General features: G+C 43.7%; 2 protein-coding genes across 4 annotated transcripts in view; one reads left to right on the top strand and one right to left on the bottom strand.

Moving 5' to 3' along the window:
- noc2l (NOC2-like nucleolar associated transcriptional repressor) overlaps positions 1-1,260 on the bottom strand; it is a 59,140-nt gene extending 57,880 nt beyond the window's left edge. Inside the window, exons 1-2 of the mRNA XM_063208984.1 lie at positions 1,192-1,260; positions 441-575 (exon numbers count right to left, since the gene is read on the bottom strand). Coding sequence (XP_063065054.1) covers positions 441-575; positions 1,192-1,211 — 155 coding nt within the window. The 5' untranslated portion in view covers positions 1,212-1,260. The remainder of the gene's footprint in view (positions 1-440; positions 576-1,191) is intronic.
- A 2,357-nt stretch (positions 1,261-3,617) lies between these two features.
- klhl17 (kelch-like family member 17) overlaps positions 3,618-26,168 on the top strand; it is a 47,416-nt gene continuing 24,865 nt past the window's right edge. The window contains exons 1-5 of one of the 3 annotated variants that reach the window (XM_063208981.1): positions 3,618-3,801; positions 11,801-12,065; positions 14,057-14,122; positions 16,359-16,480; positions 21,591-21,812. In XM_063208981.1, coding sequence (XP_063065051.1) covers positions 11,849-12,065; positions 14,057-14,122; positions 16,359-16,480; positions 21,591-21,812 — 627 coding nt within the window. In that variant the 5' untranslated portion in view covers positions 3,618-3,801; positions 11,801-11,848. Of the gene's footprint in view, positions 3,802-4,715; positions 4,829-11,800; positions 12,066-14,056; positions 14,123-16,358; positions 16,481-21,590; positions 21,813-26,168 lie in introns of those variants that run through there. The other 2 variants (XM_063208982.1, XM_063208983.1) reach the window with 2 other exon arrangements.

The raw sequence follows: 26,168 nt of genomic DNA, 5'->3' as shown, positions 1-26,168 counted from the left end.
GGACACACACGACTCAAGTAAGTGCACTGACTCTGCCCCAAAAGTTAACCGAAATATTGAAAGTAAACGACATACTGATGAATGATCAATGAATGAATGCAGACTCCTGACATGATGTTTAGTTTAGTTTAGTTTAGTTTGTGAGTGTGTGTTTGTGTGTACTCGTTATTTACTCTTTATATTTAAAAAAAAAAAAAAAAAAAACTAACCCCTCTTTGCAACTGCACTTGTTGTTCTGTATATCTCCTGTGCACTTTGTATTTGCTTGTGATGTTGGCTTGATTATGTCCTCTTTTGAAAGTCGCTTTGGTTATAAAGCGTCTGCCAAATGTAATGTAATGTAATAATAATGTAATACAGAATGACATATTTTAGCCGGAAAGAGTTTATAATAATACGTGTGTTACAACGTCGGAAAAGAATACATGAGATGTACACACTCTTCTGTTGGGGCGGTGTTTTTCCTCTTGCCATTCTGCTGGACAACCTCTTCTCCTTCATCCGAGTCGGAGTCGTCGTCAGGAGCGTCAAAGCCTGACAACAGAAACTCGTCTACGGACAAGTCTCCCAATTTCCTACATGTGCACAAAGTCAAATCAATACAAGTAAACATGCTTCCGAAGTGGACGTATCAACATAGGACAGGTAGTTAGATAGGATTTCAGCTATACAATACTTGCCGATGCCAAAGGTGTGATCATACCAGTACCCAATGCTTAAGGATACTTTGTTTAAAATTATTTAACTAATACGGCAACATTGTAGGCAACTATTGCATTCATAACATCAACCATCAGACTATTATGGGCGATACTAGCTAACATGCTAGCAGTAAACTTCATGGGCACACCTGAAAAATAGAATGCGCAAGTGATCTCACATATGGCACACCCTTGTGTGAGGGTGAAATGTGTAGTAAGTGTTAACATTTTCTTTGAATACTCTTACAATTTTGAATGTCATAGGGTCTACGTGTGTAACTGGGTGCGTGTTAGCCATGCAGCTAATAGAGAAGGAATTGGCCCATGGGGCAGTGCTGAATACTGAACATCTGTAAACAAAGTGTCTTCACTAGGCTATGTTCATAACCTAGCGCCAGGGATCTAAACAGAATGATCCACACGTTCAGCCTTTCAGTGCAATCTTTCAATCTTTCAGTGCAAAGCCAGACAACAACCCTGATTATCTTACCTTTTCTGCTTGCTTGCCATGCTGGATTGAAAACGTGCCTACAAAACTGAGACCCACAATGCACTGCGCAGCGGTGACGTTTTCTCAGAGAAGTTTTGTGGTTCACTTCTCAAACCACAGAAGAAAATTGTGTGTGAAAGAGGCTAGAAAGAAAGAAAGAAAGCCTACATCAGATTTCATTTTGATCTTATTCACCTTTGTGTTATTCTTACATTCTACTAATACTATCCAATTACTTAGTCCTACTTGAATAATCTTCCACTCCCTTTTGTCTTAAATGTTCGTTGACTATTTACATTTTTAGATGAAGTTGCATATGTTAAATATGATATTTTAGGCTACTTGGTTTTATGGCTCCATGTATCTGCTTTTACTGGAATATTCAAGTTTTAATGAACATTTGTAATAGGCCTACTGTGCAGATGCATTCATTAATGACATGTTAAAAAAACCATTAAGCTGGCCCTGGTGTGGATTAACCAAGTTAAGAAGTTATATTGATAAGTTATATTGATATTAAAGAAGTTTGAAGTGTATTAAAAGGAATAGGCATACATTTCACAACATGCTGCTTACAATGCTGCTACCCGAAATCTACTATTTTTATTTAACTATTGTTATTATTACTGTTACTATTGCTACTGTAACTGTTATTATTTTCTATTATTGTAGTCTAATATCTACATGCTACATTTATCTTATCTTCTGTTTACATGTCCAATGTTGAATGTTAAATGTTCATTTGTATTGTATTTATTATTGATCACTGTTACCAGTCCATCACTGTTACCTTTCCCGTGCCTTGCACTTTATGTCAGTCTGTAAAATGTCACTCTTGTGTATGTCTATGTCCTGGTATGGTATAGAGAGAAAACGTAATTTAATTTTCCTTGAATGAATTGTGCATATGAAGAAAGTGACAATAAAAGCTGACTTGACTTGACTTGACTTGACTTGAAATTTTAGCAGAAATATGCTTCCCAAATTCAACCTTTCCTGGCGAACACGATTTCTCGGTTCGATACAATATCGTTACAGCCCTCATAAGGCAATAAAAACACTGATTGGGGTGCTGTATCACATGGGGACTCAAGTTTGAGTCCAGGGTGGTCATTTTCTCAGCCCTAACCCATATCTCTCTCCCTGTATTCCTATCACATCTTCACTATCATAATAAAGGCACAGAAAGCCAAACACTGATAATTAAATCACACTTATTAGATTGCATTCAACTATGTTAGAGGCAAGGCCTACATAGGCCTACATTGAGCACTCATGAGTCAGCGGTTAGGGCGTCAGACTTAAAATCCCAAGGCTGCCGGTTCAACTCCCGACCCGCCAGGTTATAAAGGGGGAGTAATTAAGCAGTGCTCTCCCCAACTTTCCTCCATGACTGAGGTAACCTGAGCATGGCATCGTCCTGCTGCACTGCTCGCATTTGGGCACTATTGGGGGCTGCCACCTTGCATGGGTGAGGCATACATGTAATTTTGTTGTGTACAGTGTGCACTTGCGTGCTGTGGAGTGCTGTGAGTTGGCGTTTCCTACACAGTAAATTCTGCAGTGCTCATTTAACGTGAGTTGATTTGACATAATTTGGACTCAAATGAACTCTTTAAGTGTTGAATTAACACCGCAACATTTACTGTGTAGGTTTCACTTTCAGATTATATGCCTATTAGATGTTTTAGGCTATATAACTATGCAGAAGGGCTAATGATATTGAATTCTAATGCATCTAATTGAAATCGCCATCTTGTTGTCATTGGCTGAACAGTGTTTCTTCTGACTGAGTTGGGTGTAGCCTGGAGTATGAGCTCTCAAAAATGTGAAGTAAAAAAGAAAGCGTGAAAGCCCATTGGGAAACTCCAACTCCCATTGTCATTGTGACACAGCACTCCACAGCACACAAGTGAACACTGCACACAACGAAATTGCATTTATGCCTCACCCGTGCAAGGGGGCAGCCCTCAGTGGCGCCCCATGGGGAGCAGTGCGGTGGGACGGTACCATGCTCAGGGTACCTCAGTCATGGAGGAGGATGGGGGAGAGCACTGGTTGATTACTCCCCCCACCAACCTGGCAGGTCGGGAGTCGAACCGGCAACCTCTGGGATGCAAGTCTGACGCCCTAACCACTCACCCATGACTGAAGTAGGCTAATGACTGAATGAATATTTCAATGAAAAGTCTGTGAGACAGTGAGACAATGTTGAATAATTATTTAATTAGCTACTACACATATTTCTTTATTAAACTGCCTATGTAGTAGTTTGACCCAAACTGTGACTCAAAAACATCTTCCCTGACTTGACTTGGATCTAGCTTCAGCCAAGCCTCGTTATGACGCATGCTGCCAGGGGCCAAAAAAAAAACCGCACGAGCGTTGAATTCAACCAAATAATTTCTTCAGATTTGTCAGTGAGCGGAGGGTGCTGAGAAGACAGAAGGTTGTTTTGGTGTGACATGTGATGTCTTGTTGTAGAGCAAATACTGACATTTAATTTCGTTTAGTGATTCATTTTATTGAAATAACGTCTTACTTTTAAAACTGGAAAGAATCATTGCAAGGAAAAGACAAGCGCTGCCCCTGCGACACAGACGAAGGCGGGTGAGTTCTAATTTTCCTGAGGAAAAAGCTAGGTTACCTTTGTCATCTCACAGACCTCTCATGTGAAGCGCCAAGATAGCGTTTATGTCAACGGCTTTGTCTGAAGACTTCAAGAAACACGATGTTCTCAATAAACGTCGACAATAAACTCTACCGTTGTCATTAGGTTGATGGTGGGGTTTGTAAACATGATCACTCCCTGTCTGTTCCACGTTAGCTAAACCCCTTGATTAAAGAGCCCAACGATGGACTGATTCAGTTATGGTAGGTCTTATATGCGCCCAAAACTGTTTACTTTGCAGGACAGCTGTAATTTTAGCTGTATTAAAAACAGCTATGATATTCCAGTGCGGAAGGTTACCTCACGATATCTGTCTGCATTGTAGGTAGCCTATTCAAAGACACGAGCTTTCAAAATCCCCCTGTCTTCTTGCTAAACATTGCCATACCGGTATGTTATCCTGGTGAAGGTGACGGTAGTTATTAATTGAAGTGATAAACATTCAAACAAGCCATGAGGGCAAAACACTTTGTTGACAAATAATATTATTTCTTTCTCTCTCTTTTTTTGTTGTGTGAGGGGGAGGCTTACAAATTTCCTTGTCTGTGAAGCGTTTCCGTCAGTTAAGGTGGATTTGCGAGTCATGCATGTTGATCAAATATACGAATGTTATTCTACAAAGTCGTGCTGAAAATAATAGCATATTGCTTTGTAGTAACAGCGTGAATCATAACCACTATTATACAGTCACGACTGCCAATTGTCTGCTGTGTCAGCCTCTGTGTAAACCTCTGCAGCGTCTGTCCCACCTTAAAAATTGATGTCAGCGCTCATGCGGTTTGCATTTACGTCAAACAACATACAAAAGCTCAAACTGAAGGTGTATACATTTTTCATATGCCCCGCACGATTTTGCAGCTCGGTTGTCAGCCTAGGGATAGACCAAACACGGCCAGGATCAGTGTGTCTACGGGAGGCAAACAAAGAGAAGACCTTGGATTCAGAGAGAACATCTGTGCCCATCCGGTAATTGTGTTTTCAGAGACCCGTTGCATTTTTATTGCTCATTACTAGGATGCTGAACAAGGGATGGGTTGGGCTACACAGCTAAACGGTAGCTTTTGTTTGGTCATTCTGTCATGTTTTTGCATAATGTGAAATACAGTGGAATACAGCTCAGTTAATGCCAGCCTTGTATCGGCGTATTATAGCTTAAATGCAGCCCGATTTCTCAAATCGCTAGGAGATTATATGTGGTAGGCTATGCGCTTAGTGGTGATTGCGCTGCTGTTCTCTCTGCATCTGCTGAGTCAAAGACGGACTGTTGGTGTTGGTGGTGATTGTTAGGATGTAGACACTGGTATGGTAACGCGGCGTGTTTGCATGTAATCCTCAGAGGAGATGTAATGTGAGCAGTAAAACACCCGTTGTTTTTGCCATAACACTCCCTAGCGCCCTAAGGCTTGTGACTGGGGAGGTAGCAGCTTCTTGACATGACATAACCCCCTGGATGAATAAGTGTTATGTGGATGATGCAGCCAGTCAGATGTGTCCAAGCACACAGAATCTCCTACCTGACATGTTTGCTATACACAGGTTTAGCACAATTGGCACAGGCACGGTCATTTCATTTCATAATTGTGCCCATTTACATTACATAAACTGTGCACATTTCCAATAATTTGCACAGCTCTCGTGCATTTCTGCACATTAGGTGCAGTGTGGCCAAACATTCTATCTGTGATTGTCTATTTGAATCTATTGATATTGCACTCTTAACTATACAGAATAAAAAAGCTTGGTGTTACGGTTGTGTACAGGCCCTCTTCCATGTCGGCAGAATGTGTGATTCATTATTAATTGGCTCTCCTCAGGTTGCACAGTGAGGGGGTGTATTGTGACGATATAAGTTTATTTGGATCACCTGAGACCCACCAGCCATTTCCTAACAGGCACCAGATGGTATAGTTCTCACTCCGCCTCATACACATGTGAAATGTGTTCCCAGGTCTATTTGCCTAGTTGTTTTCCAGGGTCAGGACCATGCAAACTATACTATCAGGGTTCCCACACGTCCTGGAAAACCTGGAAAACCTGGAAATTTAGAGATGTGTTTTCAAGTCCTTGAAAGTCCTGGAAATTCACCAAATGTCCTGGAAAAAAATATTTGTCCTGGATTTTTTTCCCTTCAACTTTTTCCCGATTTTGTTTGTGGTATTATTTTTACTCTTCTCTGAGTCTAGACATGACGATTCAATTTATATCCATCTATTGAATGCATTATTGTCCACACACACACACACACACACACACACACACACACACACACACACACACACACACACACACACACACACACACACACACACACACACACACACACACACAGTTTGGTCAGGTTGCCATCTTTGATTGCACTTATACACAGTCATATTCTTTGACTCAGTGTTGCCAAAAGTCACTAGAAGTAGTTGGCTTGCTGAAAAGTCGCTAGCTGATATCATGGCGTTATATATCTCTCGAAAACCTGCTTACGGTCATAAAAGGCCTACAAATAGGCAGTGCTAGCACTTCCTTACAAAAAAATTGTACTGCTATCTTTTTTGGAGATCATAGCTTTCAGTCTCACTAGCCACTTTGAAAGCTAGTTTGATCTTTGGTGTGACAAATCACAGTAGTCGCATCAATTGTTGTTATGCAAGAATATTCCAGGGAAAAAGAAACTGTCAACAAAACTGGCCTACAGAAAGACAGAAACCACTGCCCACAATGGTTGGTGAGCAAAAAAGTCAAAGTCAAGTCTTGTGGAGAATGCATTTAAATCCAAGTACACTATTTTTTGCGATAAGAGAGAGACTATTATTAAGGTATTACTTTCTGAGATAATGTGAGTTTACATTGCACTTTCATTTAATTCCGAATAAACGTTTTGTGGATCAGAAAGCATTTCAATTGAACAGAGGTTGCACGTGCTGGGCTTGCGAAATTTGACATATGGGTGTGGTCGTCAAGCTCCAGCAGATTCCTACTAGCGGGACAACTGGGGATCTTCAACCGCAACCCAGGTCAATACCTTTGGACAAAGAACATAGAATGGATAAGAACGCTTATTCGCAGGAAATTGCATTGACCACGGTGTAGTACGGGGGCGTAGCCCGGGGACACCATGCGCAGTGGATGCAAGGCCATGATCGATAAAAATTGTGACACTGGAAACTCCGCAATTTGAATTGCGGGTGCGAGGAGCTGCTGCTAGTTCCGGTGTGGCAGCTTTTGTGATATGCACCGGAATTCTCATCCGCCCTGTATCTGCTTGTAGACCGAGTAAAGTGAAGTACAGGGTACAGTTGGGGTAAATCAAATATACCTGTGTAACAACAAGACTCTGATCTAATTCCAAAGTGTAGGCATAACATAAATGACAGTCCCAAAACAATTGCTGACCATATCGAAGATTGTGTAGGCCTTTATGTTGACATTCGGTTCCTGCCATACATTTGTCCCACATCGCTTGCCGTAGCCTCGTACAAGCAGATGTACAGGCGGATGAGAATTCCGGTGCATATCACAAAAGCTGCCACACCGGCCCGGTCAAAATAGGATGTCCTGTCGTCAATGTTCAGTTTGTGGTTAAATTACAGCCGTCATTCAGCCTTAATTACAGCTGACACAAATTCACTATGTCCTATGACCAGTTCCACACTCCAGCCCTGGCGGTAGTGGCTTTGCATTTTACCTTGCCGCCAGTACTAAGCAAATAATGTACATTGGATAAGAAGTATCACTCAATGGAAAATGCATTGGGTTAGGTGTAGTCCGAGGACATTGCTTAAAGACACCGTGCTCATGGTCAGTGGGTGCAACGCCATAATGGACAAAATCTGAACTCTGTAACTTCGCAAAATTGGTCAAGAGAGGAGATCCAGTTGTCAGTGTTTAATGTAATCCCTCCTATCACTAGTCTCCTTAGTACTAACTGCAGAAGAACAAAGTGACTCCCCTTGCGGCCATGCCATACTATGCTCTTATGACGTCTTTGGACGTACCCTCTTCCTTAACACACTGTACTCATTCATTACAACTCATTTCAACCTTAAAGTCACATTGTCTCTAAAATGCATTGTGTGTTGCTGTGTATGTCCAAATTGTGGGTCCGACGGATGAAATATCCGTCCTGAATTATCCAAAAATAGTCCTGGAAATGTCCTGGAAAATGATTTTTGAAAAAGTGTGGGAACCCTGTACTATGCTGACTTCATTTGAGATGTTGCAAGGATTATCTGTACTGTATGCCTTTGGTAATCAAACAAATGGGCAGATTCAGAATTGCAATTTCTGACGCAAAGCTAATTTTGCAGTGTTATTCATGATTTTAATGTCGTTTGAAGAAAGAAAAACATTTATAGAGGACTGCATCACAGTGGGGGCTTACATCAGCTATTTGGACTTTGACCCAACACAGCGGTTTCAACAACAGTTTAGCAGTCATTTTCCTCTTTTACATTTTAGTGCCAGAAACACCAGAAGACCAGAAGATCGTTCAACAATGCATTAACATAATTCTCCCCCATTTCCAAGCTTTTTTCCTGTACGACCGATCATGCATCATTCTGTCATCCAGATAAAGACTGCTATTCTACTAAATGAATCATCCAGGGAATACACAACTTATACATGTTCTCTCTCCACACTGTACACTGGTTTCCATAGTGATGCAGTTGTGTATAACTTCTTGTGTTGTATGCATATTATGACTCGTGGGAAGAAAGCTCACAGCATGATCTCCTCTGCTCACTGCTCCACACCGCTGCCTGCCTTCATCCATGATTCAAAGGTGGCCTTGTCACACGCAGCTTTATTATTCTAGGCCGCGTTGCATATTAGGCTACACCAGCGTTCAGAATCACAGCTGTGCAGTGAAACGTCTGCTGTTGTGGCAGGACAAAAATAACTGCCCGAGGAGCTTTTGAGAATCTGAGGTTTCAACACCTCAAGGATGTGCCATAAGAACAGGCAACTGTGAGGTGTTTTTTTTCTTTTTCGTTTGTTTAATTCCACATCTCTTCCGAAAGAAAGGGGATCTCTGTATAGACTAACAAGCTGTTGGCTGATGGATGATGCTATAAAGTATTTACCGCTGCACAAAATAGCAAAGGCACTCTCACAAAGACTCTGCCAGACTTAGACTATAAAAGCACTGCTGGTTTCCTGTGCATGCAACATCAGACACTCGTCTGGCCAGTGCCGTGTCGAGCATAACCTCCCTCCCCTCGCCCGCCGCTTCTTTTGAGCCTTCTCTTGATGAGACGCCTCCATGCCGTGAATTCAGCCTTTTGTAAAAATGAAGCTTCTTTTTTTAAGGGGTATTATGGGCTTTTACTCTTTCGCTTTCTAGACAGGATAGCTGGAGAGAGACAAGAAACGATGGGAGGGAGAGAGATGGGGAAGGATCGAGATATGAACTTCGCTGGGAATCAAACCCAGTTCCCTGGTGTTATGGTTTTGTGCCTTAGCCCACTGGGCCACATCACCCTTAAACTTAAAGCTAAACTTGGCCTAACGGAACATTGTATCAGATCCTACAAGACTAAGCTCACCTAAATAAGCTTGTGAAGGCTTCTGAGACAAAAAACCCTAACAATACACTACCAATCTACACTAACCCTGTTTTGCCTGCATTGTCTGTATTTCTCTCCACACATTGTTTTTTGCTGATCATGTCCTCATTTGTAAGTCGCTTTTGATTTAAAAAAAACTATGGGCAAAATTTTATGTACAAAAAAAGAGGAAAATAGACATAAGAGAAGAGAAGTGACCTCGGGCAGGCCATGCAGTGTGAAAGGGGGACTTTGTTTCCATGGATCCTCAGCATGGGGGCCATCATAAAAAACCCAGCATGGGTCTGCCTGACATATCACCTCATTCACTAGATGCATGCCGGAGCGGGATGACTCATTTTTATTATGCACTATATAGGGAACAAGCCAACACTTCAGGTTCACCCCCACATGATTAGATCTGAAGCAGAGAGCATCTCTCTGCACCATCCCTGGTTGGGTTAGCTCTCTACTGTAAGCAACCTCCCCATGATCCTGCATCTGTACACTGAGTCACGACCAGCAACTTACTAAAGCCTCCTCTCCTCGTCATATCTCAAACGGACACCAGCCCCTCGCGTCTCGCTTCCCCGCCCCAACAGTGAACGAATGAGTGCATAATCTGTCCTAATTCCATTCCCACTGCCCCTTCCCTCATTTCGGGCAGTCACATATTACGCTTTGGTGCTCTAAAAACTAAAAAAAAAAAAGTGCAGAGCCACGATCATATCAGACGAAGCCTGCAGCCGCCTTTGAAGAAATAGAAGATCAAGGGGAGGCTGATGACGCTTCTGCTGCAGGCGGACTTTCTTTCCCTCCCTATCCTCCTCCACTTTCTTGCCATGGTGATGTCAGTCGCACACATTGCATTATAGCGCCCATTGCCTCGTTTAGCGGCGGCCTTTTATCCTCGTCCAGAGTGTGCTGCTGTGAAAGGGGGAACGTGGTTGTTTACCAGTCACGTGTGTCCTCTGGGTTTAATTGGAGTGAACTGCTGACCGTTTGCATCAGCAGCGCTCACTCCTCCTCCTCCTCCTCCTCCTCCTCCTCCACTCAGCCCATTTAGATAAACTGAGGCTTTATTTGTTTAGCAACGTTGAGTGCGGCTCGGTTTGAAAGAGCTGATTCGTGGTAAGCTGCATCACCAGGTTGTCACCACCATTCCGTGCTCATTAGTTTTCCGTTACATGCCCAGGCACAAGGGTGGAAGGTCTGCCTGAAGTTAGAATTAAATCACCCAGAGAGGTGAGCACATTGCAGGTAGCAGCATGCAATTAATGGTGATGATTTCATTGGCCAAAACCTTGGGTCATAATTAAAGTGGTTTTCCATGTATCGCGACCAACAATGTACTCTTCAACCCTTTTCACCACCCTACAAAGAGTAATCAATTGCTGTTGTGCACGTGTTAAATTACCACACCTCTCTGTTAGCTTAACATCTTATTTCCACATGTACCTTATGTGGATGGATATCATTTTGATCGATTAACACTGATTGTTGGCTGATTATCCCTCGTCCCTGCCTTTCCTCGCTCCCTTCTCCTCTGGGCAAGTGGCCAGAGTTAGGCCCAGAAAAAGCTATCATGTTCAAGGGTTGTGGCATTTGCATCATATTTCTATACATGGGTTTACCGTTTGTAAACAATCCCTGGCTGCGCGACCCTGGCTGCGTGACCCTGGCTGCGCACGGTTCAACCTCTGATTGTTGGAACCTGCTGTCGGTCAACGTGTTCCAACGAGCTGAGCTCACGTGGTTGGCTGCTTAGCATCTCGCCCCTCCTCACAACACGAATGTTTGTAAACGAAAAACCTATGTACCGGTACGTAGATGCATAGATTTTCAATTGGTTATATTACTTGTTTAATCTCCTCTGATCACTCCTCCCTCTTACTCACTCGCTTATTATCATCCTCCTCTTCCTTTCTCCTCTATCCTCCTCTTCCTCCCTTCATACTCATTCTCCTTCTGCCCTCCTCCTCTTCCCTCTTATATCCCCCTCCTCCTCTATCCATCTCGCTCCATCCTCCTCTCCTCCTTTCTCTTCCTCAGTGTGCGAGAGTGAGGCCGAGGTCCAGGCAGCCCCTGGTGGATATTCTGTCGATGGAGAGATTTTCAATCATTCTGATTGTTTGAGCTTCCCTATCCCTCTCCTCTCCTCTCCTCTTCCTCCCTCCTTCCACACTCTACCTTCTCTATCCCCCTCTCCTCTTCCTCTCCTCCTCCTCTCCTCTCTTCCTCAGTGTGTGAGAGTGAGACCAAGGCCCTGGCTTCCTGGAGAGCAGGGCCACAATGGAGGGCGGCAAAAAAGCAGTAGATTAAGATTAAGCACAAAGATAGATTGATTTTCAATCGATGAATACTTCTCCTCTTCCTCTCTCCTCTCTCCTCTCTTCCTCAGTGTGCGAGAGTGAGGCCGAGGCCCAGGCAGCCCCTGGAGAGCAGCGCCATGATGGAGGGGGGCGGTATGCAGCTGCTGAACCGGGACGGCCACAGCATCTCGCACAACTCCAAGCGCCACTACCACGACTCCTTTGTGTCCATGAACCGCATGCGGCAGCGCGGCCTGCTCTGCGACATCGTGCTGCACGTGGCCAGCAAGGAGATCAAGGCGCACAAGGTGGTGCTGGCCTCCTGCAGCCCCTACTTCCACGCCATGTTCACCAGTGAGTAGCGCATCACCGGCTTCATCTCTCGTAGCGCTTTCAGGCCAACCAGGGGTGCGCTTCCCAAAAACTCTTAAGTAGTGCTTAAGCCTAAGTAGTACTTAAGTAGGAGGGGCCACCTAGGCCTATGTATAAACTTTATTAATGATGTGAGACCTATGCTGATATATTGCCTAGGTGGCCCCTCATACTTAAGTACTACTTAGACTCAAGTACGACAGAATGTTTTTTGGGAAACGCAGCCCAGAACGGTGCGGTGTCCGTTCCCGCACCAGTTATGTTCGAAACTTAATTGCTTACCTGCGACACACTCGGGTTCATACCGACTCTCAACTTTTCCGCATGTGACTGTGTAATACCTCAATGAACCTGCTGATGTGCATGTTGTTGCTACGGTTCGCAGAGAAAAAAAAAGTATTTTTTGGTTCGCATCGTGAGCCAACTTTCCGGTTCTCGAACACTTGCAGCGTGAACCCCCGGGCTGGTTCCAGATTAGGTGTGGGAAGGGGCACTGGCACAGTTCTCAGTCGGCCTGCATGCTTTGTGTCTTGCTCTTTCAAGGCTGCTGTTACAGAATATCTGGTTTCTGTAACAACTGGTTACCCAGATGTTCGAACCAACAGTGACTTGCCGTAAGTAAATTTCATTCTTAATTTATTTTCATTTAGATTTGTTCTTTTGACTAATCACTGTTTCTCACATCTGGGTAACCACTTGTTTTGGAGACACCAGATATCATTTCACACTGCCCAGAATTGTGTTGGTACCTGTTCCTTTGCACCAGTTACATTCAGAACTGTAGTGCTTAACGCGGGTGAAGAGACTAACGTTTTTGTACTTGAACTTTCAGCATGAACACGTCGGTTTGTTTGAGATTAGGTGTGGGAGCGTGCACAGGCACAGTTCTCTGTCAGCCTGGGCACGCTATCTGAAGCACACATGGTTGGCCTTGGGCCTTTTTCTTTTATTTCACATGCGCATGGTGGTTTAATCTTGTGTACACCTGTCTCTCATTGTCTGTTCTGCCCCTTTTTAGGCCTTTCTCTTTTGAAGTCTTGTGTTCACTACCTGTGGTCTAGTCTTAATTTTGATCATCTGGTCTATCTTTCTGTGTTTGTCTGTCTGTCTTTCTTTCTTTCTTTATTTCTGTCTTTCTTTCTTTCTTTCTTTCTTTCTTTCTTTCTTTCTTTCTTTCTTCTTTCTGTCTCTGTCTCACTCTCTCGCTGTCTCTGGTTTTGTTTTGCCTGGCCTCTGTGAGCTGAGCCAAAAGCCAGCATCAGAGGAGAGAGCGACGCACGGTTTTGCATGAGTCATTCTGGTCTATTTAAAGTCCAAGTTCATTTTTTCCCTTTTTTGCTCATTTTGTCTCGTCTCGGGAAAGACTGAATTGCATTCGGAATAAATAGTTCCTCTATTACAACCCCGTCCCCAAGGGAGAGATATCTCTCACATTATCGATATAAGCAATGCTAACTCACTGTAGCAGACAGGCATGTAGACGTACACCAAATTCTATACAAGTACATCAGTGTAAATACTTCCCAACAAGAAAGACACATCCTCGTTACAAACTGTCCCCTGCCCATTGGCAATTGCTGAAATGCATAGCTTCTTTATTCATCTATTCTCAATAGACTCTTAGTTGAGCCTGTCGACGGGTCGATTCACTCTGCTGAAAACACTAATCTACATCATGACAACATTGCAATGACATTAAAGAGAGTCTCCACAGATTTGGTCATCACAATTTTGGTGTCAATAAGGTGCGCTGTGAGAAATGTAAGCAATCACTCAAGATTTATTTTGTCCAGCTGCGTAGTGTACACTGGCCACCCATCTGCCTGTTGTATTATCCTGTGTGGTGTGGTTAGCTTACTCCTTCCTGCCTCATCTCATTTCCTTTCTCCTTCATCAGCTAGCACCTGTGCTCTCTCTCTCTCCCTCCCTCTTTCTCTGTTGTGCTATTTTATTCTTTCCTGTCCCGGTCCCAGGTCTGCATCTGAGGAGCCTCTCCCACCCCCCTTCCTCTCCCACCATGCACCTCAGACTAGAAGAGGGTATGTCTGTTGTTGAAAGCATCCCTGGCTAGTGACACATGTTGGCCTTGTAAGACTGACCTTCGTGCCAAGAACATACAGTAAATGTGACCTGTCTAATTTAATCACACTAAAATAATTTTGGTTTTCTTAAAAGTATTCAAAATCCTTTCACTCGTAAGCAACCATTTTTGTAAAAAAAAAAAGTCACCCATGCTCCTAATGGCCATAAATACCAGTGATAACAACCATATTATATCACATTTTACCCAGAATGCATTGAGGTGTAAATGCAATGGCACCTTTTTAAAAGCCAAATCATCCCAAGCCAAGGTCTCATAACAGCAACATGTCTTACTACCCAGGGATCCTTTTCAAGGAGAGAATGAATGACAAGCAGGCCAGTTGCCATTTTGATCTTTCTCTAAAACACTTGTAAGACTACATGCCTGATTTAGCCAAAGAGAAAATGGTTTGACTCTTGACAAAATTACGTGTTGTGGATTGATGGTTGTGTCTTTTTTTGCCTGACAGACATTTGCCTATAACCATGGTACTAAAAAAAGGCTACAGTTACCCCTGCAATTATTGGTTTCACAGCAGGGCAACTTTTATGGCATGGAACAGCATGGTGAGGCTATAACATAGTTATTACGCAGGAAATTGGTAAAAATGTGTCGCTATACTGAAACCTGTTTTATGTAGCCAAAAAAGAAATCATGCATGTGTACCACCAATTGAGTCTCACATGTTACAGTGTGTGGTAGCTGTTCAAATTTGGCATTTTATGGGGAGTAAAACAAAAAACAAGGTCACATGTCAATTTTCTGAGCCCTGTCATTTGCGGACAAGTCACAACACAATTGTGCGTTCCAATATGTGACCTTGCGTCCTCCACTTGGGCTTGTGGCTTCGCCCCGCCTCCTGGTCCCTCCATGTGGAAAAAACAATTACGTCTCCCAGCTGTCAGCCTAGCCAAAACAATTTTTGGGGGACTATTCTTCATTCACCATCTAGTTTGCAAATGAGAAAATGGCTTTACAATTGAGCTTTTGCGAGATTTTGAAATATAATGATGTTGTCAGTGATGTCATCATGACGTATTACTTCCTGGTACGAGGCCACAAGCACAAGTGGAGGACGCAAGGTCGCATATTGGAACGCACTCAGTATCAATCATCTCCTCCCTTTTGGGTTGCTCTGTTGGCAGCCAGCCCACTCTGTGCTCCTATTCAGTAACAGGCAGAGCTGTCACAACCAGGAAAGCAAACTCAGCAATTTCCTAGGGCCCCCAGCTTAAATGGGCCCCCCTGGTAATGACTCATTATGTACTTCTATAAAATCGAAATGAAAAATGAATAGCAACTTTGTGGGTGTGGCAACACCTCACTAAAATCAATGGCCGGAAAGTGCAGTGATACCGCTTTCTTGAGGGGGGCCCACCCCGATAGTTTGAAGAGAAGAACAGGGCTCTGAGTCCCTCTTTGCCTAGGGCCCTCAAATATATCTTGAATCTGCCCTTCGCTGGTGGAGGGGGAAACCTGAGCAGCCTATTAACTGCATTGTGACGGGTGGAGTTTTGGATGTGATCATGCAGACTGGCTGATGTTTGTAGCTCTTTATGTTGATAACTGGAAGGAGATCTGTTGAGACTTGAATCGAAAAATGACATTCGAACATTCAAACACATTCAAACACACATTTCCCCTGCTATGTATTAACCCCGTAATAAGGTAGTGCAGCCGGTTATTATGAAAATATGCTCCAGTCAGTTACTGTTCGAGTGTATGAAAATGTATCTAGCGATTATCATACAGGGCCCCTCCTCAGCTCTTTATAAAGAAGAGGAGTTGTTGACAGTAACTTTCAGAGGACTCTCATACACAGCCTCTCTTCACCACCAGCTAATTAACCATGTGAAACACTTAGCATAATTACAATCTCCATTACTGTGCTGTAGGTCTGCGTTAACGGAATTTGGCTTATTTATTTAGCTGTTCCTTCCAGGTCTCGAGTGCTTAAAAACTGGAGGTGCTGCTGCTTGCTGCATTTTTTTTCACTTACAACAACAGTCCTGAGGATTTTCCAGCATGTACTGTAGTGGTCTTCACTAAATTTTCTGCATCATTCTGTGCGTGTGCGTGTGCGTGTGCGTGTGTGTGTGTGTGTCTGTGTCTGTGTCTGTGTCTGTGTCTGTGTCTGTGTGTGTGTGCGTGTGCGTGTGTGTGTGTGTGTGTGTGTGTGTTGGTTTCTGCAGATGAGATGTCTGAGAGCAGGCAGACCCATGTGACCCTGCATGACATCGACCCGCAGGCTCTGGAGCAGCTGGTGCAGTACGCCTACACCGCCGAGATCGTGGTTGGAGAGGGCAACGTGCAGGTGCGTGCCGTCCATCTTCCCCTCCCCAACTGTGCTGTATGTCCCCTTTCGCTGGCTATGCAGGGGGACTTTTACCTTCCTTGTGTACCCCACCCCCTTAATTGCTTTAGTGAAATCTAACAAATTTGTGTTTACATCGTATTTTAGTGATTTTTGTAGTATTTATTGTGTATGTTTATAAGTACACAAGGAGGTGCATGTATTAAAATCGTGAAAAAAACAGTACGTCTACACTTCCGAGATCGTGGCTGGAGAGGGCAACGTGAAGGTGCGTGCTGTTCACAGTACCCTTTCTTTTCTCTGGCTATGCAATGACAGTTTTTTTCCTCCTTCCTTGCCCACTTCATTGCCTCAGTAGATTAACATGTTTCAGCCTAGAAATTAAGGACTCCACAGAATCCGGTAATCATAAACACAAGGAGGTGTGTTGAAATTATAAAAAAATATATGCTTCACAAATTGTGACAGAAAGAAAAAGCGACCTGTTAGAATATCCCATCAACATCTGACCCCTATAGACGAGTCAATCTAGTTCTAAAAAGGCCCAAACCCGGGACAATAGTAATGGTTCTTACTTTTACGTGATCCTTATCACATATTAAAAATCTACAGCTTTATATTTAGTGGAACATACTTTTTTCAAGGTCAAAGTTGGCAGATTTCCCATTCATTTCTCCATATGGAGACAATATAGGAGCCACAAGGTGAATAGGGTAAAATTTTAAACTATGACATATTCATTTGAAACTTTCACAGTTGGTAACTCACATTCAGCAGACAAACAATGTTTGTATTGCAAGTTTTCTGAAATATGATGATGAAATATGCAAATGAGGTCATATGTACTGAAATATGTGATAAATCTTAGGCAACAGACCAAGCATAAAACAAATTGCAATAGTAATGGTTCATACGTTATATTGATCCTCCAACCCCTCTGCATCACATATTAAAAATCTACTTTCACCAATTCAGTGGAACATACTTTTCCCAAGGTCAAACTTGGCAAAATGCATTGGAAATCTGCTACTTCTGACCTTGAAAAAAGTATGTTCCACTAATGAAGGTAGATTTTTCATTTGTGATGTAGGGTGGATTAAGTATCAATAAAAAGTGTGAATCAATACTTTTGCAATTTGTTTTATGTTTTGCCCGTTGTTGCATAATTTATCACATATTTAAGAAGATGTAATCTCATTTGCATATTTAATCATCATATTTCAGACAACTTGCAATACGAAATATCTTTGTCTTTGCTGTTCTCAGATGCTTTCCCCTAGCTTAAATTACTTATCATTCTTTTTTTAAATTTATTATTATTATTTTTATGTTTATTTAATTTGTTTTATTTTATTTGTTTTATTTTATTTTATTATTATTTTTACCTTATGTTTTATCTTAATGTTTTAAATGTTTTTTGACTCTAATTCATTTCTTTCTTTCTTCCCTGTTTCCTTTCATTTACATTTGTTAACTTTGTGAAGCACATTGAGTTGCACCTGTGTATGAAATGCGCTATATTAATAAACTTGCCTTGCCTTGCCTTTGCTTGTGTAAATTATTGTGAAAGTTTCAAATTTATATCTCATTGTTTAAAATGTTATCCTATTCCCCAAGTATTTCCTATATTGTCTCCGTGTGGGAAAATGAATGGGAAATCTCCAACTTTGACCTTGAGAAAAAGTATGTTCCACTAAATATAAAGCTGTAGATTATTACTATATTATTTAGACATACCTAGGGATTACAAAAAACTTGTAATGATTACTATTGCAATTTGTCCCGGGTCAAATGCTAGATTGACTGGCCTACCTAGGAAAATTCCAATTCTCAGTTCCTTTGAGTGCCAAAACTTCTTGGATTATTAGATTGTTTAACCTCATACCAAACCCTAAAATACCCTCTTTTCTCAAGCCTCCCTGGAAATGCAATCTTAAAGCCTCAGCTTGTCCACAGTGCAACTGCTAGAGCGCTTGCAAAACAAAACTAAAAAAAAAGGGCTGACCACATCATTTCAGTACACGAGTCCTTACATAGTCTTGCAGTAAATTACACAACTCCCCTTTGAGTTATGGTTGCTTGTTTACAAATCGATGGGCAGGATGGGACAAAATCGGCTGCAAGGCGTGCAGCAGTAGCGCAAAAACACCCGGATCTCTCAAAACATCAGAACAGAAATTTGTTGGTAATACCTCAAACATAAAATCTGTTTTCAATGTTTTACTAATACTGTCCTTGAGCAGGGGTAGAACACTAAACCCCTTACATCACGGGTTCTCAACTTTGTCTGCCGGGGACCCGTAATGGACCACAATATTTTCCAAGGACCTCTCATAATTGCACCAGAAATGTCAGAGATGTACCATCATCCATTACTTTTAAAACTTTCCCACGGACCTCCTGGCACTGTGTGCTGGAGACCTCCAGGGGTCCCTGGACCTCACTTTGAGAACCGCTACCATACATCTTTCACAATTGGCAGTGTGTGAAACAGTGTGAATGAGTGAACCGGAGGCATTCAATGTAAAGCGCTTTGGGTACGGGCACTCTCCAAGTACAGGAATGTGCTATAAAAATGCAACCCATTTACCTAATACAGACTAATCTTAAGGAAGCAATTTGAGGGCAGAACAGAATTATGACAAGCAGCAATGACGCAAACTTCACCGCAACATTGAATGAATAATGTTGCAACGTAAACCAGGTTCAAAGGAATCAGGCAGTTTTCAGATCTATACTTGCATATTCTTTAGAGTTTCTTTAGTCATTTTATTATTATTAATGTTATTTTTTACTTTTGTACATTATATGGTGTGCTTGTAATGGAGTTAGATGCCCATATGCGTGTGAACAGTGCTGTATAAATAAACTTGCCTTTGCCTCGCCTTGCTAAATGCAGAGTGCTGAGTGCGTAGCTCTTGTTTCTCCGTGTGACGTGGAGGCTGTCGTGTCTTGACAGCATGAGGTGCCTTCGGCCCTCTGCTCTCCTGCAGGGCTGCCCTCAGCTAAGCTTGGCACGGCCTTCAGGGTCCCTTGTGGACGATTCTCTCTCTCTCTCTCTCTCTCTCTCGCTCTCGCTCTCTCTCTCTCTCTCGCTCTCGCTCTCTCTCTCTCTCGCTCTCGCTCTCGCTCTCGCTCTCGCTCTCGCTCACCCACCCTGCCCCTGTGAGTGTACTGTGAAATAATGACTTGTGGATAGAAAGCAAAAGCAGAACTTAAGACTGTGAAGCGAAACGTGTGTCCAGAGGGGGCCCCTTAGAGGTGCTGTTGCTGCTGCCTAGCCCAAAGACACAAGAACCTGGGTACTGAGACTAGTCTAGATTGCTGACTCCGTGCCATGCTCCAAGCAGTTTTGATCCCCAAAGTGAAATGTTCTCCGTTTTTTGCAAAGCGCTTTGTTTATTTGTGTTGTGAAATTTGCTGTAGACCTGAATGTGTTGCCTGGTGTTTGTAGAGAGATTAAGACTCATTCAGGGTAATGAGGTTAATATGTTGTTTCAGATTTAACACAGGTACACCTAATGCAATGGCTCAAAGCTGCATTTCATCTCTTTGTCAACGCATGATCCATATGGTGCATTATTCTTAGTTGTGTCTCCACGGGAGCCCTAAATCCTGTTGGAACTGAACCAGAGTATACCAGAATCCAGACTGACTAGCCTCCAAGTCCTGATGGATGGTCATCACAGTCAGCCGGTGTAAAAAGCCTGTCAGGAGGTGTGCGTCAAAATATGAGATATGATGATTGAGATGGGCAGGATGAGTCTGCAGCCTGCTTTCTGACATTTTGACAGGTCATTCTAAACAGTGCGGATGGGGGCGTGTGTGTGTGTGTGCCAGCCTGCCGGCATTCTTGGTCAGGGAGGGGATAGTTGCGTGTTCGTGCGTGCGTGCGTGTGGCGCTAAGGAACATTGAGATGTGACATTTAGTGTACTACTTGGCCTGAGGCCCAGCAATCCACACAAAGGGCAACGGGCACACTATTTTTGTGTGTGTCTGAAGGGGAAAACTTGCTTCAGTAAAATAATTTTGAGTCCAGCAGAAACACACTGACATGAATGACTTAAAGGCCGGTTCCTTGCAGACTACCTACATATTTACATTGCACTTGAAAAGGCAGCATCTGTTCCCTTGTAGATCTCTGCAAAGGACCTATGAATAATGAGATGTTGCCTTAAAGGTCTTTGTGCATGTTAAGATTTAAAAGATTTTTTAGCATTGATAGTAGTACACATTTAAACTGTAATCCATCGTATCTGATTTTGTTGGGTACCACAAAACATAATGTATGAAAAAGGGCCAGTTTTTCTTTCCCCCATAAAGCAGTGCATGACATCACATTGGGGACTGGAGAGACCCAAGATTCTAGACATTGCATAATGCATAGATAGTGGCAAGACGATAGGATGTTTACGGTAAGTGGGTCATCCTTAGAGCCCCAATACAGTGCAGCACACGCTGGCCTGAATTGAGGCAGGACAGGGAGCCAAAGTGACCTCAGCACCAGCATCACAGCATGAGGAGCAGCAGCAGCAGCTGCTCTGATGGCTCTCTCTCTGTCTCCCTTTCTCATTGTTCCCAGCAGCGCTCTCTCTTTACTTTTCTCTTTTCATCTGTCTCTTTTGCAGTGCCATTCATCCCACTCTGTTTATTATACTCTGCTGCTGTTTTGTAGCTGGTGTTGTTTTTGTTGGTGATTTTGTTCGTTTTGCTTTTTCGGTTGCATCATCTTGGTCCTGCTTCATCTTCTTCTCTTCTTCCTCCTCCTCTTCTTCCTCCTTCTCTTGGTCGTCCTCTTCATCATCATCAGCCTGCGTTTCTCCTCCTGTCCTCTGCAGACGTTGGTGCCCGTGGCCAGCCTGCAGTTGAACGGGGTGTGGGACACTGATCTTATTGATGCTACTGCTGGTTTTGTTTGTTTTGCTTTATGGTTTCATCTTCTTGGTCCTGCTTCATCTTTTTCTGCTTCTCCTCATCTCCCTGCCTCGGTTCCTCCTCCTATTCCTCCTCCTCCTTTGCTTCCTGGTTCTCCTCGTGGTTTTTCTCCTCATCCTCTTCTTCGTCATCATCGTCGTCCTCATCGCCCTGCGTTTCTGCTCTCCTCTGCAGACGCTGCTGCCGGCGGCCAGTCTGCTGCAGCTGAACGGGGTGCGGGACGCCTGCTGCAAGTTCCTGCTGAGCCAGCTGGACCCCTCCAACTGCCTGGGCATCCGCGGCTTCGCCGACACGCACTCCTGCAGCGACCTGCTCAAGTCGGCCCACAAGTACGTGCTGCAGCACTTTGTGGAGGTGTCCAAGACCGAGGAGTTCATGCTGCTGCCCCTCAAACAGGTTAGTAATAATAAATTAAAGTTGCGATAGGCCACCACTCATCTGTTTAGAAGGTGCAGGATTCAGTAGAAATTTCTGTATAAAAGGAGACAATCCGCACACTTCAGGTCTTTTTTTGTGCAAAGAAGCTTAACTTGATTCCTTTTTATATAGTAATAATAAATCACAATTTACATTGCATCACATTTCACTTAGCTGATGCTTTTATCCAAAGCTACTAACAGATATTAAAGGGTATCGGTTACAGTCCCTGTAGCAGCGTTGGGTTAGGTGCCTTACTCAAGGGCACTTCAGCCATGAAGGAAGGAGGGGATTGGTAAGGGTGGGCACTTGAAGCTATGTTATAGGCCATGCATGCAACATGCAATGTGTATACATGCAAACACAAGCAGAGACTCAACAGGGGTTGGCAAACAACAGTATAAAGACAGGAGGAGGGAGGGTAAGGCTGGGCTAAAACAAGGCTCTCAACACTGAAAGCCAACAGACATTGGTGGACATAGGTGGTGCGTCTGCCAACTGGCCTAATCTGGGGTAAAACTTGGCTGTGGCTAATAATAATTTCACTCTCTGGCCAATTTGGCAGGTAGTTTGTTTGTTATTGTTGTATACAACAGCTGATATGCTGTTGTTTGTCCCATGTCAGGGTTCTAGCTAGCGCAAAAGTGCGTGACGGCCCGTTACGCTATAATTTTGGACCGTGACGCTTATTTTGGGCCGTTACGCTTATTTTCAATACAGCGTAACGGCATTTTGTCTGTATTATGTAGGCTACAGCCAGATCAATGCCACATCGCCCTTCTGCCAAACCTGACACATGTCATACTCACTGTATTTAAATGACAATATAGCACTCTACTACTACTACCAGCCTACTATTTTTATTTTGTCGCGGGGTTTTGACGGCTTTTATTAATCTCTGTGACAAGCGTATGAAACAACAACAAATGCACGTGTAGCATCGCATCCTTGTTTCTCCAAAGCGTAGTTGCCAACCTGTTAGCAGTGTCAGCAGTAGTGCTGGGTTCGTTACTTGTTACCATACAAACAAATCAGGAGACATTGGGCGCTAAGCGCTGACATTGGGAGTTGCCACTATTTGAAAGAGGACAAAGTAGGTGGGAGAAGACGTGACATCTCCGTAACGGTGAGAGGCACTTTTTTCTAAGCTTACCGGTTGACATAGCGTGACTACAAAAGGAGCGTCTTCTGTGGCTAGGCTAATTGCATGCGAAAGGCACCCGGCACCAGTCCTGTGGTTTTAGGACGCGCAAGCTGTACAATAGCGCGAGCTCGGAAAATGTGTCAAACTGCACTTGTCTCGGAATCGGCTCACTCGGACATTGATATGCCCTATTATTAAATGCACACACGGTTCATAGTGCTCCTCAACGTTTTCAAAACTAGTGCAACTGTGAGAAGGAGGGGACACCGCGACACACCTCTCTCTTCCTCTTAATAGATCTCTATTTGAGCGTATGCGCCCGAGAGAGGGAGTCATATTTACCTCTCCAATCGCAAAAGTTCACAGACAACGGTGTTTCGTTACCAACTTTTTAGTAATAACTCGTTAGGCCTACACTACTTTTATCAGAAAAAAAGTAGTTACATTACTGCAACCCAACACTGATAATTTACCTTTTAGGTACCCCTAGAATGGCCTATTTTTACCTTAAAATGTCAAAAACTCCGCACCAACCCCCCCTCTCGGTCGCTTCGCTCCCTCGACCGATACGCTATAATTTCATTCTAACTAGAACCCTGCATGTGCATCATTTTTTTTGTATTGAAGGTCAAGGAAAGCATACCATCACTGTTGTTAGCACTGATCATCTTGATGTTGATCATGATGCATCTACAGACAAACAACTGACAACAAATTTGCGGCAAGCACTAGGCAGGAATAGCTAATGACTTTGGCAAACAAGATACAGTGGCAGGTGAAAGTTAATGCTCTGAAGACAACAGGATTATCCAACACCATAATACTTTTTCTTTTTTCTTTTTTTTGTTTTGTTTTTGTTTTAGATTTTTTGGATTTTTATTATTGAGTAATTTTGCTTTCAATTTTGCATTTGTATTTTTAAGTAAAGAAGACCAGTTGAGATACTAGACTTTCAGAAAAGACAGTTTTTCAGCTTTTCAGCTTGCATTCGTGTGTGTGCGTGTGCGTGCGTGCGTGCGCGCGTGCGCGCGTGTGTGCGTGCGTGCGTGCGTGCGTGCGTGCGTGCGTGCGTGCGTGCGTGCGTGCGTGCGTGCGTGCGCGCGTGCGCGCGTGTGTGCTTGTGCGTGTGCGTGTGCATGTGTATGTGTATGTGTACTGTACATCGTGTAGAAGATTGGGACACAGACACCCAACAGGACAGACTGGATGAGGCTCCCAAACTCTTACACTAGACTAGACAAGACGGCAGATGCGCTGCCGTGTGTGTGTGTGTGTGTGTGTGTGTGTGTGTGTGTGTGTGTGTGTGTGTGTGTGTGTGTGTGTGTGTGTGTGTGTGTGGGAGTGTGCGATGAGGTCATGCAGCAACAGACTGTGTAGACATATGTGGGAGGTTGGTTTAAAAAAAAAAAATCATAACAGATTCTAAAAGCTTTATTATAAAACTCAGCAAAATCGAGGAGTAGAAGAAAAAAAAACATGCTGCTTCATGACCAGAGGCAAAAGATAGATGAATAGAATGCTGATGCTTGGAGGTGGGAAAGGATAATCGCTGGCTATGGTCGATAATAATAGCAACAAAAAACATGGCCTTTCGTTTTGGAGGATGACTAACCGGCAGGATGACTAAAACGGCAGTGACCTCATCGTCCGTCTCCTAGTTACAGAACATAGAGCTGCAGAAAGTTGGCACTCTGTGGATAATCATTAAGCTGCTATCGGGGCGGAGGAGGGAGGGGGGTGGGGGTTGGGAGGTTAGCAGACATTTGCACCGTCCCCCTGCATGCTGGGTTTACTCAGAGAGAGTGGGAGAGAAAGAGAGAGGGCTTTTAAAAAAAACAACAACCTTGTAGGACAGGTGCCAATAAATTAACATGTGCCTTACGTCACGATTCACAAAAGGGTATTGCGCGCGCATGTGTGCGCGCGTGTGTGTGCACGTGTGTATGCGCGCGTGTGTGTGCCCGTGTGTGTGCATGTGCACGCTTGTTTGTGTGAGAGAGGCAGGCAGGCAGGCAGGCCCGCAGACCACCATTTTAGATGGCATTGCCTGCAGCTTTAAGCTGTACAGCTGCTGCTGCTGCTGCTGAAACATGCCATCTTGATTTTCATCTCATGCATGCAGCAGGCAGACAGACAAGCAGGCAGGCAGGCAGGCAGGCAAGTAGACAGGCAGGTAAGCAGACAGGCAGGCAGGCAAGCAACTAGGCATGCAGGCAGGCAGGTAAGCAGAAAGCCAGGCAAGCAAGTAGGCAGGCAGGCAGTCAGACAGGCAGTGCATCAGAGGAGGAAGTGCAGCCATTAAACGGGAAGAATTACACGGCCATGCTGGATTAGTGCCAGAGTGCGGCAGCATTTTGCATTACAATAGCAGACTGAGATGGAGAGAGGAAGAGAACACGAAGGAGGAAGAGACAGAGAGAGATGCAGAGAATGGAGAGACAGAAAGGTAGGAAGAGAAAGATGGAGAGAAAGAGGGAGACGGAGAGAGTGTGAGAGGGAGCGAGGGAAAGACGGACAGAGGGGAGTGGTAGGGAGAAGCAGATGAAATGGAGATGGAGGAAGGAAAGGAGAGAGATCGTCAGCTGCAGGGTGGAGTTGTCACCCACACTGATGAAGCTCTTCCTGAGACTACAGGCACACTCACACATTCTCATGCACGCGCGCGCACACACAAACACAGTCTCTCTCTCTCTCTCTCTCTCTCTCTCTCTCTCTCTCTCTCTCTCTCTCTCTCTCTCTCTCTCTCTCTCATATGTACACACACTCCAGCCTGGAGCTTGACCTTCTCTTTTATACCCCTAGAGTCTTCAAAGAGAATGCAGGGAATATACTTGCCCTTTTCTTCTCTTCTCTTCTCTTCTCTTCTCTTCTCCTCTCCTCTCCTCTCCTCTCTTCTCTTCTCTTCTCTTCTCTTCTCTTCTCTTCTCTTCTCTTCTCTTCTCTTCTCTTCTCTTCTCTTCTCTTTCATGAGCTCTCATTCGCTCTTGATCTGACTGTTTTCAGATTTTGGCCTCCTCATGCTTTATCATGTAGTTTCCTCCTTGTGTTTCTCTCATCGTTTTCCTCTCAGTATCTTCAGGTACTTCCTTTGTGAAAGGGTGAGCAGTCAAGTTGTTGATGAAACCAGCATATATAGGAATTGCTCTGCAGTTTCCAGTGTACCAGGATGGAGAAGGGTCATTGATGTAGTA

This window comes from Engraulis encrasicolus, chromosome 10 (genome assembly GCF_034702125.1).
Source record: "Engraulis encrasicolus isolate BLACKSEA-1 chromosome 10, IST_EnEncr_1.0, whole genome shotgun sequence".
In the NCBI taxonomy this organism is placed as follows: domain Eukaryota; kingdom Metazoa; phylum Chordata; class Actinopteri; order Clupeiformes; family Engraulidae; genus Engraulis; species Engraulis encrasicolus.
This window is presented reverse-complemented; position numbering and strand designations above follow the sequence as displayed.